This window comes from Pangasianodon hypophthalmus, chromosome 10 (assembly GCF_027358585.1).
Source record: "Pangasianodon hypophthalmus isolate fPanHyp1 chromosome 10, fPanHyp1.pri, whole genome shotgun sequence".
In the NCBI taxonomy this organism is placed as follows: domain Eukaryota; kingdom Metazoa; phylum Chordata; class Actinopteri; order Siluriformes; family Pangasiidae; genus Pangasianodon; species Pangasianodon hypophthalmus.
Window position 1 is genome coordinate 12,851,272 of NC_069719.1, and position 15,567 is coordinate 12,866,838.

Below are 15,567 nucleotides of genomic sequence, written 5' to 3' on the forward strand. Positions count from 1 at the left end.
TGGTAAACAACTACCTCTCAAACTGATCTTGCACCGCTTTAATCTCCTTCAGACTAGGCAGTTGGTCAAGATCAGTGGTTGGCACTGAGACTTCCACATCATGCAACAGGCTGAGGGCATACTGCCGCAGGAGTGTGAGAGAGGACAGCTCCCGCTCCAGGTCCTGAGTGACCAGCTCATGCTGCTCTTGATGGGACTGAAGTGTGGCTTTAGATGCTTTTTCAACAGAACATTCAGGAACACGACTCTTTAGCTCTTCTGCTACAGCCCTTACTTTAATAATCTGAAATAGTAAAGGTTACACTTCAATGTAATTTGTAAGTAGTAACAACACAATAAATGTAACATCAATCATTATTTTGTACATATGTATTATGCATTACATATACATTATGTAGCTATCTGCTTTCTGCATATAAATGATCACCTTCTCCCTGAAGGTTCTCCACTCATGAGCTGTGTCCTCTAGCACCCTCTCTTGACCTCGAGCCATGCTTCGCAGCCTAGTCCAACGCTGCCATACTGTGGTCATAGAGCGGCTAATGGTGGCTTTGCTGGTATCACTGCCAATCAGCTCCAGCTGAGAAGCTTGTTCCTCCAAACCTGTCAGCTTCTCCTGGAATCCATTCACCATGGACACCAGTGACTGTAGAACAGAAAAGATAGACTTGTCAAATGTAAATTATATACAAATAGAACATTATTTTTAGAATATTCAACAGGTTCTGTCTACCTTATGACTTTTGAGTTTCTCTTCTGCCTCCTGAATAGTTGCTGCCTTGGCTGTGGAGAACTCAGTCAGTTTCTTTTCTGCCTCGTTCATCAGATCAATAACTGTCTGTCGGGCCTCTTGGTAAGATTTCCATTGCTCTACACAGCTGACAGTAGCATATAAAATAACCAATACTTAATGTACATGTACATCATGTCACATATAATAGGCAAAACACGTAACTACTTAGAATTAGTTAGCACACACTGGTATTAGCTGGCCCAATAGCTATATTTGTATTCCCAAATGAAGCAAGGAAACATCAGACATCAGAGAAAAATAGTTAGGGCCACTAATACTCACTTAGCAATCTGGCAAAGAGCATTTCTTTAGACTTTATGTATTGTACCTGTTCAAAACATCCTGATGACACTGTAGCTGGTCTCTGACCTCTACTCCTCTTTGCTGAGCAGACTCCACACTCAATCGCAGCTGTTCTTTTGCTGTGTGGTTCACCAGATTCTCCAACTGGGGTGGGAGTGACTCAAGCTCCTGCAGCACACTGAGGAAGTCCTGCTCAGTTGCCATGATATCCTCCTGCTGCCGAAGACATTCTTCGTAGTTCTCCACATCCACTCCCAGACTGGCCTGCTGCAAAAAGCCTACAGCATCTTCAAGCCACTCACATGCTGCTTGCATCCGTGAATGGTACTTCTGACACAAAGCCAGCGCTTGTTCTAGAGTAATCTAAAAAACAAATTGAGATTTATGAAAATAGAAAATCTAAACTGAAAATTGCTGTAAAATTCAAGGTGGAGCAATAAATAAGTATAAGTATGGTAGGGTTAACACTGGATTTGGTAATCATAAAAGTTAGAATGATCTTTGACTTGCCTGCTTAGAGCTGAGAGCTTGTTGAACATCAGCTTCCAGTTTTGCCATTTCTTGCAGACTAGAATCCACATGGGCTGGAACAAGTTCATTAGCACTGGTGTACTTCTGTTTTTCCCTAGTGCTCAAAGCAGCCACAATCCTGAGTCGAGACTGCACCTCCTCCTGCATGATCTGCTGCTTCCTGATCTCTTCCTGAACCTTTTCCACCTTCACATCCACAACAACAGCACATCCCAGCTCATCTCTGACTTGTTGCAGCCAAGTCAAAGTCCGCTTTACTTCAGTCTCAAAGTCTTTACTCTGCACGAACCTGTTCTCACATTCCACTATCAGCTCCCCAACAGCTGACTGCAGAGACTGAAGTTCTTCCTGCCAGGATATCACACGCTGCTTAGAGGCTTCATGGGCAGCTGGGTCCATGTGAGAAGCAAGGTTTCCCATCTGCTCCATGAGCCGGGATAGGTGAGAGCTGGCTCCCTGAAGACTGGCAGCCAGGGCATGATAATTTTTCAGTCTCTCTTCAGCTGACTGAGTCTCAGCATTGACTTTGACAAGTTGCTCTTTTGTGGCTTTCAACTCGGAGTCAACCTGCATGGCCATGGCTTGGTGGTCCTCAAATGACTCCAAAGTGTCATCAAGGTGTTCTACTTTTTGTTCTATTAGCCGCTTTAGACCATTATAGAGGCTGACCAGTTGAGTCATTTCCTCAGGCTGCCATGGCTGACCAGTGCTGCGAAAGCCCTCTTTTTTCTGGTTGAGCTCACTAACAGCTTGGCCAAGATTTGTCAACTCCTCAAGCAGTGCTTTATAATCATGCTGCAAACTGATGACCTGCTCTGTCTGTAAACCAACAGGCTGAGTACCAAGATTATGGAACTGTTCCTCAAGCTCTTTCAATGCTTTGTGGGTTACATCAATGAAGGAGGAATACTCCTGACGTGCAAGAATGGCTTGCTGTATTTTCTCCTGTTTTTCTTTTGCTAGTGCTAAGATGTTATTATATTGCTGTGGAAGACCATTAAGTTTCTCATCTAAATAGCAATGGTCGACCTCATTGAGGGTGGGCAATATGTCTTGACCTGCTCTTTGGACAATAAGAAGGAGATTTTCATATTCTGCTGCTTGATCCAATATTTGTTGGTATTTTGTGAGCTGTGCCTTTAGTTCTGCATCTCCATTCATTAGGTTTATTTCAGGAAATGTCACAATATCTGCTTGTTTCAACCACTGGCATGTCTTCTCTAGATCTGCCTTGAAGTATTTTCTAGTTACCAATACCTTCTCCAGTTCCTGCAGTCTTTGATTACACTTTTGCAAAGCCACCTCAAAGCTGTTCTGCAATTCTTGTAGCTTGGTTAGCATCTCAGCCTTCTCATCCTCAGTGGCATCTTTCATCAGATCTCTGCCTTGGGACCATAAGGAGGTTAGCTCACTCTGGTAAGCTCTCAGGCTGCTCTGGATGTTCCTGCAGGTCCTCACCTGCTTAGTTAAGTCATCTGGTAAGAGGGCTATGTAATCATCAGAATGTGCTTTCTTCTCGTTTTGTTGAACCCAGGTGATAGCCCGACTCACCGCAAGCAGGAACTGGGTCCTCTCTGTGAAAGCCTTACTGAGGTTTTTCCTTCTCTGGGCCACTTTAATGCTCAGTGATTCTACCTCAGCCTGGGTCTCTAAGATGAGCTGCTGCAATCGCTGTCTTTCATTCAAGCCTAGGTGTGCCAAAACCCTGTCTGCATCACTCATGGCTTGGGCCAGCAGTAGCTGCTTTGCTTCAAGCTCACTGCAAATGCAAAGGTGATCAAAAAGGAAGCTTTGTGCCACCTCTGGTGGTGGGCTCATTTTCATAGCCTCAGATAAAGCAGGCTTTTGTTCCTCAGCCCACTCTCTTGCCTCTTTCAATCGAGCTTCAACTTGAGTCATATCCTCAAGTGTTAGGATAGAGTCCTGAATCTTTCTCTCAATGAGACTCTCTAGATGGGCCCATCGCTGCTCAAAGTGGCTGATCTGCTCTTTCACCAGCTCTTTATCATCTAGGTTTAAGTGATACATTACTTTCTGCTTCTGGTCTTTAAGATCCTCAAGCGTGCTCTTCTTTTCTTTTAGGACAAAAGAGAGTTTACGGAGGGCCTCTAGATGTTCAGATGAGCTTTCAGCTTCAGTTCTAAAACATTTAGGGAAAAGATAATGTTATGTTGTACTTTGTTGCATCTCTAATCAGCCACAGCTTTAAACAATGTATTAAGAGCCTACCTGGCTAGGTTGTCCCACTCCTTGGATACCTGCTCAAACAGAGCTTCCAAAGCACTGATGCAGTCATGGTACTCTCTTGTCCTCAGCAGATCCTCTTCCCTCTGGGCTTGAAGCTTATTGGCCTCATGGCATAGCTCCAGCCAGTCATGACTCAAGCGATTAAGCTCTGTGTGTTCTGGAGAAGCCCTGCCTTCTGTAAGCTTATTCACATACTCTGTCATTTTAGTCAATGTACACTGCCTGCTGTGCAGCTGCTCACCAAATTCCTAAAAAAAATAAATAAATTCAAATACAGCCCAGTTTGGAAGTATTTTGACAGTAACATAATTTTGGTTGTTTTCAGCTGTATACCTAAGGACATTGGATTTCAATTTAAGCAAAAAGGCACAATGTCAGAATGTAAATCTAAGAGGCAGAATGTCAGAATCGAAAAATTGCAGTTCTTACTTTGGCTTGATCCAGCATGTTCAGAGCAATCTTGGGGTCCAGTTCAGCAGGTCTCCTAGAGAGACTATGCAGTTGCTGTTCCAAATCCTGGAAGAGTGTAGAAAGCTCCTGCTTCTGTTCCTTAATTTCTCTCCAGCAGTCTGACAACTGTTGAGCTCTGGTTATCCTCTCTTCAAACTACGACATTGCAGTAAAAGACATCAAGATAGCAGCAGCAACATGAGATAATTATAAAAGTTTATTGGATTAGTTACAAAACATTTAAATTAAGTTACCAAACTCACCATGGTTTTGATCTGCTGGATCTTAGTGGCTGTGGCTTTTACTGCTTCATCAGATAAGTCACACACTGAGCAAACCAGATCAAGATAGGTGCTGGCCTGCTCCTGCAGAGCCCTTAAGTGCTTCACCTGCAAACAACAGCATAAGAAAAAAACAAACATAGTTAAGCCTTATGAAAGGAGCAGTCTGGTGTAAACAGTCTCGCTGGTCTTTCACTAACCTGTTTTAGTGCCTCTTGAAGGCCAAAGGGGGTCTGTGAATGTAACTGTATTTCCTCTTGGACGGTGGAGAGCCAAGTCTCACACTGCTGTAGAGTGTCCTGGTGACTAACATGCTTCTGTAGCTCCCGGTCAAGACTCTGATACACCTGATATGGCACAGGCTCAGTGTTTAGAGTAAGGTACTTATACTTATTTGTATGTGTATATAGATTTATATCAATGTGGGAAAGTACATGCTTATAATACAAGCCACCCCATACGATAATAACATGTGCGTTGTGTGACACAAGTAGGTTCTCTTTCAAGCATTCTTTTTGGTGTCTTTCTATCTCTGTGGGTAATGTACAACTCTAGGTAGTTCACAGAAACCTTTATTTTTGAGTATGACAGCCTCTATCAGTAATAGGGGAAAATATTTTTTTCAGTTGGTTTAGACAAATCAAAATCTGTACTGTCAATCATCCATTTTTGGAAGATTTGGACATACCTAGGTGGTAGGTGCATCCCTAGTGTGAAAGGCAGAAAGGATAGAGATACTAACCCGTTGTGCTGTGCTGCAGATAGCTGAATAGCTGTCTTTGGTTCCTTGTTGGTGAGCCTGAATCTGCTGGCTGAGCTTGGCCTGAACTTGCTCTGAACAATGACTGACAAGACCGTCTCCTTTCTCCTTCAGACGTGTCAAACACTCTTCAAAACTAGCTATCTCCTCCAGTATCGCCTAGAAAAAAATTGTTGTATGTTAACCATTACAGTAGTAATTCTGTATACAGCAATGAAAAACTGGCAACGGAGTAAAACCCATACCCACATTCTAGTTTGCAATTATTTATCTCACTATGACGTACTTTTATTACGTTACTCTTTTTTATTAGCCAGAGCTAAATGTAAAAACAAAAACAAACTGTATATATTTGATTTTTGCACGTTTAGGATACATTAACATAAATATCTAGGTTGCTATTCAAGTGCATGACTGCCAATTGCTGTGCAGCATATACCTGACATCTATGCTGAGGGTCATAACCAGTATCTGTGCACAATAAATATTTGCCTAAATGTAGTCAATCACAATATAGTTAAAACACATACTTTGTGTCGTGCCAGCTGCTGTGTTGCCATCTCTAGATTGCCACTTTGCATAGAATCAGAGGTAACCAGTCTACTAGACATCTGTAGCAGCCATTTCTCCACGTCCTGTAGTTTACTGTTATAGTCCTCATGCTCTTTCACCCCCTCTGCCAATTTCTGCACGTGGGCCTAGAAACAACACAACATCCACTGCACTTTTTAGCATTTATCTCACTTTTTATTTTATGTTTATCTTAGAAACATTTGAAGCTTAGACATTTAGGCCTTCTCAGGGGAATACCTTGGCTTTGTTGCATAGATCTTGATAATCATTTTGCAGCTTGGTCATATTCGCACTGATCGTGGGATCATGTACAATTTCAAGCAGAGCTTCTCCTTTCTCAATGACAGACTTCACAGGTGACTCATGAGATTGCATAGTTTGTTGGATTGTCTATTGGGAAATAAAAACATAAATGAAGGTACTGTTCACAAAAATGTGGGTGTTTCTCAATCTTAGTCTAGAGGCTGAATGCAAAAATTACATATGGTACATAAAGCACAAGCAAACTCACTTTGTACTTGGCTAACTGGGCCTTTTTTTGGTAAAGTTCAGCTTTAAGCTCCACAGAGGAGTCCAGAAGGGACTTTGTCTCATTAAGCCATTGGGTCTGTGCCTTATACTTGTCTAGAAAGTCTTTAGATAGCTGAATACACTTCTCCTGAGCACTGAGCTCAGCCCGCAGAGCTCCCACTAGCCCCTCCAGCTGAGAGAGACGACCATTTATCTCCTCTTTTAGTTGTTCGGCCTCTGACTCCTCCAGGAATGCCATAGCTCTCTCTGTCTTCTCCCGCATAGTCTTCAGGAAAGTATGCCCCAGCTCCATGTCACCCTGCAGAGCCTGAGTCAGAATGGAGTGTTGAGATAAGAATATGTATAGTGAACGCCGGAAATCGCCGTTATCAGCAAGCTACCACAGGAGTAAAAATACTTGTCTTACTGCCATACCTCTAGTTTTTTCATTTTCCTCTCCATGGCAACACAATCAATAGCATCAATGTTAATGGCCACACTGCTAAAGTTCTTCTGTGCTGTGCTCAGCCAGTCAGAAAAAGTACTGAAGATGTTATAGGCTTCTTCGATGCCAGACACCTCCGCCTTCAGTTGTTTGATTGTCTCCTACATGACAGAAGTAAGAGCCATATGTACAATACTGTGTGTACTGTATGTGTATATGCATATATGTGGGTGCATATATCTTACCAGCAGGTGCAGCAGTAGGGCATGGTAGCGTGAGGTAAGTTGTGTAGCCCTAGTACTGACACGACTGCTGATGTGCGTTTCTTCTAAGACCTGCTGGGCCAGGGTACTTAAACCCTCTATTTCCTCCTGGTAGGCCAGGACTTCCTCATGCCATCCCTGTACAACACAATAAGCACAAGGGCACTGGCAAAATGTAGACAAAATAAACATTTAACATAAGGTCCAGAACCATCAGCATCATTAAAAGACACTTTGCCTACACAAACCTTCAGCAGCTCTAGCTGGGCCTCCTTGGTGGCTTTATTGGAACGCCTGCAACTACGCAGCTGGCCTTTATTCTCCATTCCCTTCAACCAGTTATCAAGGCGCTGGAACTTCTGCTCCATCTGACGTAGCTTGGCTATGGCACTGTTCAGGTGAGATCTCATTTCAGACAGTCGGGTCTGGTAAGAGCCCCATTCCTGCTGCACTGTCTCCAGGGTGCGGTCCTCTAACTGGGGTATTCCCCATGTGATAACTTGCTCTCGACTCACCAGCACTGTGTTTAGCAGAGCCTGTCCCTGTGTGCAATGCACTTGCAGTTCCTATAGATGGTTAAGCATATCAGACTCATAATTAGTGAGGGATTCTAACATAGTTGTCTGGGTTTCTGTCATTCTGTATAATGATGTCTGCCAAAAAGCCTTATAAAATATATAATCTATACTAAATATCTGCCTGTGTGCATTTAATTACTTAATTATGTCATTATTAAAAATGGTGCTATTAAAGTACCATTTGGTGAGCCAAAAGAGAAATAGCATGCTTTCGTGTTCTCACTTGCAGTTTGTGTAGAGTTTCCTCCAGGGTATCAACATCTCCCTCTAGCTGGGTGTAGCAACTCAGTTTTTCCTGCTGCTGCTCCAACCAGTCTTTAAACTCATGCAGATTGTTCTGGTACTCCTGATGAGCTATCAACAGCTCCTCTGCCCTTCCCACCCCAGCCTGAATAAAGAGAAGACCACGCTTTTCTCGTCAGTACTTTATCACGCACTGATAAATCGTAGTTTGTGACTGAGAGCTGTGCTTAGGAACGTACCTGGGCCCTTTCTTTAACGCTCTTGTACCGCTCTTGCAAGTCTTGAATCTCCAACTGGGTGACATAGTGCTCAGCCATATTGGACCCTTTCACAGAGATGGTGTCCAGGACAGAGCTGTGACTCAGCACTTCCTCATACAGCAACTATAATAAATAAGAATTATATATGTGAAGCAGACTAAAGAATGGTTCCAATTACTGAAACCCACTGAATATACATATTCTCAGATTTTTTTCATAATTCATATCAGCAGTGATTCCTAATTATCTCTTGACATTTACAATTTAAAGACTAAGTCATAAAAAAGTATAAAGTGAAACTGTGAAAGCTGGTTACAAGTGAAGCGATGATGCAATGTATATGCAATGACATAATAACAATACCTTGGCCTTTCCCAGATTGGCAGCTTTATCTCTCATCTCAGAGCACTGCTTGTCTGTGGAGATGAGACTTTCTTCCACACTCTCAATCCAGCTCACGAACTGACGCACATCTTCCTGATAACTAGTCCACTGTGAGAGAGCTCCCTCCAGCTGGCTGTGGCGTCACAAACAAGTCACATCCAACAGCACATTCACATACATCCTCTTAAAAAAATCAAGTATTAAAAGCTGTTCACTTATATAGTGGAATCCTTATGTATAATGACTTTTTTCAAAAGGATGGAAATGCTCTGATTAGTTTTTAATTAGGCTGATTAAAAGAGAGAACAGTAGACATACCTCTTGCACTGAATGGCTGCAGAAAGCAGGCTGTCCCATGAATCCTTCAGGTCCTCAATCTGTTTGCAGACCAGAGGAACCCCCTCAGCCGATGTGTTCCTCCGCACAGACTCACCCCTAGTGACCAACATTTTCAGCTGGATCTCCTTTTCCTGGCGAGCTGTAAGCAGGGCCTGAAATAACACCAAAATCCTTAGTCACTTTGTAAGCAATTATAGCTTGTAAGCAAGCAAAACTATATACATTAATGGTAATCATATGATAAAACATTTATTTGTGTACCTCAAGTTTGATCATTCTGCTGTCCAGAACATTCTTATCTGCTGTTGGAGTGCAATACGTCTGCAGCATATGACTGGTGTCTGCCACCCAGTTCTGCAGCTCCTTCAGACCCTGAGAGAAAAGCTGGTGCTCGGACACAATCCTCTCAATTCTGGAGGTTTTTTCCTAGTACAGCATATTACAGTAAAAATCACATTCATTAGCAACAAATCACATACTGTAGGTTTGTAATCACTTATTTGGCTGTTAACAATTTTCCAATTATCTTTAAAATGTTAAATGTGATGAGGATCACAAATTCCATATGTTAACATACTGATCTGTACAGTTAATCGCTGTGAGTTGTCTTTGCTAATTAGTTATTAGTGATCCAGGTTTGCTTCACCCTATTCATGCACAATGCACATTCATATGAGAAAGAGAACATCATGTTGTTTTGGGGCAAGATAAAACAAAATAGCTGCTATAGCTATACGACTTTATTTAATGTATACAAAATCCAGCTATTACTATCTGCACATGCCAGTATCTATTCAATCTCAACTTGAGGTCTTCCTTTTGGACACAATATAACAGTCTATCCTGCCAAGAAGCAGTGAGGTCGGACTGGCAGTAGGCAGGCAGACGTTACCTTGGTCTGGTTGCTTAAAGCTAGGTATTGAGCAGAGAGCTGCGAAACGCGATGCACAAAGCCCTTGCCGGCTGTGTGTCTGTCCCAGAGCTGCTGGGCCTTCTCTCTCAGCCTGCACAGCTGAGCCTCCTGAGAGGCCAACTCCTCAAGCACAGACTGTAAACGCACAGGCAGATTAGCACAAGCATGCAGCTTAGGACACCAACACTGTTTACCTCCATTAGTAAGACTGAAGAGTTAAGATAGCTGCATGGAAGCAGGCTGAAGAGATAGATGTGATTAATGTTAGACAAACATTGAGCCAAACTGACAAAGAGCATGCAATGGATTAAAGCATGATGCAAAGCTGAGGCTTAGCAAATTATAGGTGGCGTTTTTATGCTGCGTGAGCTTTGAAATGCAGTCTATCTGTAAAATTTCTATATAAATATTTGCATATAGATTAGTAATCATATGCAGTATTTGCAATAAAATAAAACAGAGTTTTGCAATTTCTATGCAATTTAATGTGTGTTCAATAAAACCGACTGCGAAGGAAAAAAAAAATTATTTCAAACCTATGGAAAGTATACAAAATGATTTGGATCAGTTGATAAAATGGACAATAACTACATATTGCTTACAATAAATAAAAGCAAGCATCCAACAAGGCTTGTATAAGAACTGAATGTAATAAAAGCCACTGCTAGCTTACAGAGTAGGCAGAACTGTCCTCAAAAACAAGCTAAGCCTAGGTAAGTAGAATGAAGGCAACAGTTGGATGGATATAAAGGTTTAATTGATGCAATTTGCTGCAGATAAATAAACGCAAAAGTAAATGTAAAAAATTAATAAAAATTGAATGAAGATGGGAGAGCACTGATCATGCTCACCAGCGACAGATGTGTTGCTATCTTTGCATTTGTGTAGTTATGGCAGCCTCATATACAATCTGGCATACTGTACCTGGAGCTTGTGAAGCTCATGTTTCTTGGCTGGGAGGTCATGCAGACGACTACTGCTTTCCTGCACTGTCACCTCTGTCTGGTTCAGCCAATCCTGCAGTGGCTCCACACTGGACTCAAAGTCCCTCATTTGTGCTTGCAGGTTCTGCAACAGATATTTTATAACACTGTACACATTTCATATTGTCAAAACATGAAACAAATATGATTTTGGAACAAGATAATTAGTTGGGAAGTAACATTTAAGGAACTATACTTGTAAAGCAGTCTCTCTCTGGTGCAGGTTTGTCATAAGCATTTTCCAGTCCTCTCTGGCGCTGCTCACTTTAGCTCGGACTGCATTCACTCGCTCTTTAGGAGCTATGCTGATCAGAAGGTCTCCGCTAGCAGCCAATGCATTCAGCTTACCATGCCCCTGCTCTCTGTCACTCAGGAAATCCTGCACATCACCGTAACAAATTCATTACTGGTAATTCTCTATAGTGGTTCACTAACTCTATATAGAAATCTATAGTAATTTATAACCATCACTTTTAAAATGAATCATATTTTATATTGTCTGAAAAGGAATGTGACTAGAAAAATATTTTGTTAATATATGTATATAGTACCTGGATTTTCTGAAGACTAGATGAAGCTTCACTGAGATTTTGAGGGGCATCGAAACACTTTGCTGTGTTAATTTTAGCACTGACCAGCCACTGTTGAAACTCTCGGAAGGCAGCACGGAACTTCTGCTCCAACAGCTTCTCTTTTCTTTGGCATTCCCGAGACGCGTGCAGACTGAGGCTGCAGGAGAATAAAGAGAAAGCTCTAACTGTATACCAGTCAATATATGGTTTCCACAGGTCAAGATATAGCAGGAATTATGGAAGTTGTCTTGTGTTCATCATAATTTTACCATCATGTTTTATATTATCATGAACCTCACCTTTATAAGGCATTATTATACCGCTCACCTGTTATAATCTTTGATGAGGGTGGATACCCTTGTGGACTGTGTTCCCAGGTCTCTGGAGAAACGGCAGAGGTCATTCAGCTGTGACTTCAGACTGTCTGATATGGGTTCTGCATTAAGTAATGCTTCCAGGGTGTCCTAATCCATAGTAACATGAGAGTTTTTATTAGAATTTATACTAGGCAAGATGAGGTGACTGACCAGGATAGTGCTACAAATCTGTTATTTTAGCTGTTTAACATAGTTAACATGTCTTGTATCTTGAATGTCATGTCTTGTAATCTTATTAGAAATCCTGTACCTTGGCAATCTGCCAGGCCTGCACAGCTTCCTCACTGGTGTCCATGGCCTCCACCTGCTGCAGTGTGCCACGCCATTCATGCAGTCGGCAGCTAAATTCCTGCAGGTCCTGCTCCAGTTGTGCAGCCAGAGTGCTGAACTCCTGATCTGAGCTGGCCATCTGAGCCAGTGTGGCCTCTAGGCCAGAGCACACATGTCTGGCCCCATGTTCCCACTGCTCCCAAGCAGAGAGAAGTCCTGCCTCCTCCCTCTCCAGAGCTTCACACCCTACAGTGGAAGTGTGATCACGTGCTGCAGCTCCACACCGCTGCACTCGCTCCAGCCTCTCCCTGCCCTGCTTCCTGGAGTTCAACAGCTCCTGCCATCAACAGGAAAGTCAGCAAGCACACACTTGCAATGAATTAATAATGCTATTCTAACAGTATCTAAACAAGCAATTTTAATTGACCTTTACTCACTTACCTGCACCCTGGAGAGTTTCTTCTGAACAGAGGCAGCATCTCCGGACATGTCAGACCAGCGCTGGAGCTCCTCTTTAGCAGAGGTCAGCCAGTCATTCAGTTCCCGCACGGAATCCAGATACAACTCGTGCTCTTTCACTATCTCACCCATCTGCTGTACCTTACTCTACAGGAAATGACAACACTCCATCAACACTGCGTGGCAGTACAGCAAACACTGTGTGTTTGTGTGTGTATAATACAATTTTGCCTCTGTACACCTCCACAATGGAGGTGAAATGAAGCAATCAATATGTGATGAAGTGTAGACTTTCTGCTTTAATTTAAGAGGTTTAACAAAAATATTGCGTTAATCGTTTAGGAATTACAGCCATATTTTACATAGTACCTCCATTTTCACAGGCACAAAAATTAATTGGACAATTGATTGATAAGCATTTTAATGGACAGATGTGGCCTGTTTCCTCCTTACTTCATAACAAATTAATGAGATAAACGGTCTGGAGTTGATTCCAAGTGTTGAATTTTCATTTGGAAGCTATTCACGGGAACTCTCACTATGCGGTCCAAAGAGGTGTCAGTGCAAGTGAAAGAGGAAATCACTAGGCTGAAAAAACAAAACAGATCTATCAGAGAAAGAAATCAGAGAAAGACCACAGAAGACAACTAAAGTGGATGAATGCAGAATTCTTTCTTTGGTGAAGAAAAACCCCTTCACAACATCTAGTCAAGTCAAGAACACTGTTGAGGAGGTAGATGTATCATTGTCAAAGTCTACAGTCAAGAGGCACCTTAATGAATGTAAATACAGATGGTTTACCTCAAGATGAAAACCACTGGTAAGACTCAAGAACAGAAAGGCCAGATTAGACTTTGCTTACACATACTCTAAAAATAGCCTGACCAGTTTTGATGTAAGATTAACTTGTACCAGAATAATGGAAAGAGAAGAGTATGGAGAAGGAAAGGAAGGGCTCATGATCCAAAGCATACCACATCATCTGTCAAACATGTGGAGGCAGTGTTATGGCATGGGCATGTATGAATGCCAATGGAACTGGGTCACTAGTGTTTATTGATGATGTGACTGCTGATAGAAGAAGCAGGATGAATTCTGAAGTGTATTGAGCTATACGTTCTGCTCAGATTCATTCAACTGCTGCAAAACTGATAGGAAAGCGCTTCATAGTACAGATGGATAATGACCCAAAATGTATTGTGACAGCAACCCAAGAGTTTGGAAATGGAATATTCTTAAATGGCCTAGTCAGTCACCTGACCTAAACCCAATTGAGCATGGTTTTCACTTTCTGAAGACAAAACTGAAGGCAGAAAGACCCAAAAACAACCAGCAACAGAAGGCGATTGCAGTAAAGGCCTCGCAAAGCATCTCAAGGGAGGAAACTCAGCATTTGGTGATGGCCATGGGTTCCAGACTTCAGACAGTCATTGACTGCAAAGGATGTGCATCCGAGTATTAAAAATATTCTTAATATTAATGATTATGGTAGTTTGTCCAGTTACGTTTGAACCAGTGAAAATGTAAAAAATGGCTATAATTCCTAAATGGTTAATGCAATATTTTTGTTAAACTCATTGAATTAAAGCTGAAAGTCTACACTTCAATCACATCTTGACAACTTCATTTCGAATCCATTGTGGTGGTGTACAGAGGCAAAATTACCGAAAGTGTGTCACTGTCCAAATACTTATGGACTTGAATGTGTATGTGTGTTAGCATAACATATGTTCTTAATATACTGCATACCCTTACTTAAATATATTTGTTTAAAATCATCGAAAATGAAAATAATAAAGGATCATATAAAATTTTTAAAAATACATATGAAATAATTTAGAGGTAACAGAGCCATCAACTTTACCTTGATAACTGCTGTGATGTCAGAGAACTGGGCATTGAGTTCTGCTCTAGGTTCTTCTGCAAAGGCCTGGTCTCCAGTTTTCTCAAACAGTGCTGTAGCTTTCTCGTTCAGGCGACTGAGTGCTGCTGAATGGCTATCAATGTCAGCTTCTATGGCCCGCAGGCGCTCCAGCAGAGAGACCTTCTCCTTCAATCCAGGCTGTTGAGGAAGAGTGACTTCAACCTCCTGCTCCACTGTGTCCATCCACTGCTGCAATTGAGCTTTCCCTTCCTGATAGCTGCTCCACTGGGTCACTGTCCACTCCAGACGACTGTCACACAGATACAAAAGCAGAGTAGAAACGTGTGAACAAAGTTAATGTATTTCTTATCACTTTTTACCAACAACTCCATATTTTCAGTACACATTTTACCTTTATATATCAGAAGAATAAATCTCACTGAGCAGCAAATTAGTATTTTGCACCTGGTGCACTAGCATAACCATACCTGTGACAGCTCATGGCAGTCATAAGCATGTTAGCCCAGGAATCTTTCAGACTCTGAAGCTGAGAGCGGATGGCCTTCTGTTTGTCCTTATTACAGTTCTTCATAACCTGCTCACCCTTCCCTACTGTCATATTCAGCTTCACTTCTCCTTCTCCCTTCATTAACAAGATATCCTGTAACACAATTAAACAGTTTTTCAATACCGCAATTCCTTGTAATGAGTGATGAGTGAATATTAATGAGATTACTTACTTGTACAAGCCCCAACCTCTTTTCTAGAGTCTCTTTGTTGCCAGAGGTGCTGCTGAGTGCTGTGAGCCGTTCTTGTGTGTTACTGAGCCAGGCCCATGTGGTCTGCAGTGTCTCATCAAAAGACTGCTGCTCCTGCAGGCTGAGCTGACAGCTGCGCAGACGTTCTCTCACTGCTTTCAGCAGAGTCTGCTGCTGCATCTGTAGCTGTGTTGACACCCGCAACTCAGAACCACTGCCACGACCTCCCTCAATCAGAGTCTGAGCTTCTTGGCACAGACTCTCAAAGGAATCCCTACAGGAGAAAATATATCAACAATTGATATATAATAACATCATCAACAGGTGAAATTAAGCTTCTGTAAATTTCTGTATCACCTTTTCTCCAACATGCGTTATCTGCATGGACAACACCTACCTAAAGTATCTACA

The 15,567-nt window shown here is 42.1% G+C and overlaps 1 protein-coding gene across 12 annotated transcripts in view; it reads right to left on the minus strand.

Moving 5' to 3' along the window:
• syne1b (spectrin repeat containing, nuclear envelope 1b) overlaps positions 1-15,567 on the minus strand; it is a 73,107-nt gene that overhangs the window by 29,305 nt on the left and 28,235 nt on the right. For 11 of the 12 annotated variants that reach the window (XM_053237320.1, XM_053237319.1, XM_026933834.3 and 8 more), the window contains 31 exons: positions 15,139-15,430; positions 14,887-15,059; positions 14,399-14,708; positions 12,517-12,681; positions 12,056-12,412; positions 11,756-11,892; positions 11,408-11,585; positions 11,053-11,235; positions 10,798-10,941; positions 9,853-10,008; positions 9,222-9,386; positions 8,940-9,112; positions 8,601-8,754; positions 8,217-8,360; positions 7,958-8,122; positions 7,405-7,722; positions 7,139-7,294; positions 6,884-7,054; positions 6,450-6,776; positions 6,176-6,328; positions 5,896-6,063; positions 5,348-5,524; positions 4,806-4,952; positions 4,588-4,713; positions 4,304-4,480; positions 3,857-4,122; positions 1,607-3,767; positions 1,122-1,459; positions 734-878; positions 428-646; positions 15-283 (listed from right to left, as the gene is read on the minus strand). In XM_053237320.1, coding sequence (XP_053093295.1) covers positions 15-283; positions 428-646; positions 734-878; positions 1,122-1,459; positions 1,607-3,767; positions 3,857-4,122; positions 4,304-4,480; positions 4,588-4,713; positions 4,806-4,952; positions 5,348-5,524; positions 5,896-6,063; positions 6,176-6,328; positions 6,450-6,776; positions 6,884-7,054; positions 7,139-7,294; positions 7,405-7,722; positions 7,958-8,122; positions 8,217-8,360; positions 8,601-8,754; positions 8,940-9,112; positions 9,222-9,386; positions 9,853-10,008; positions 10,798-10,941; positions 11,053-11,235; positions 11,408-11,585; positions 11,756-11,892; positions 12,056-12,412; positions 12,517-12,681; positions 14,399-14,708; positions 14,887-15,059; positions 15,139-15,430 — 8,214 coding nt within the window. The remainder of the gene's footprint in view (positions 1-14; positions 284-427; positions 647-733; positions 879-1,121; positions 1,460-1,606; positions 3,768-3,856; positions 4,123-4,303; positions 4,481-4,587; positions 4,714-4,805; positions 4,953-5,347; positions 5,525-5,895; positions 6,064-6,175; positions 6,329-6,449; positions 6,777-6,883; positions 7,055-7,138; positions 7,295-7,404; positions 7,723-7,957; positions 8,123-8,216; positions 8,361-8,600; positions 8,755-8,939; positions 9,113-9,221; positions 9,387-9,852; positions 10,009-10,797; positions 10,942-11,052; positions 11,236-11,407; positions 11,586-11,755; positions 11,893-12,055; positions 12,413-12,516; positions 12,682-14,398; positions 14,709-14,886; positions 15,060-15,138; positions 15,431-15,567) is intronic. The other variant, XM_053237317.1, reaches the window with a different exon arrangement.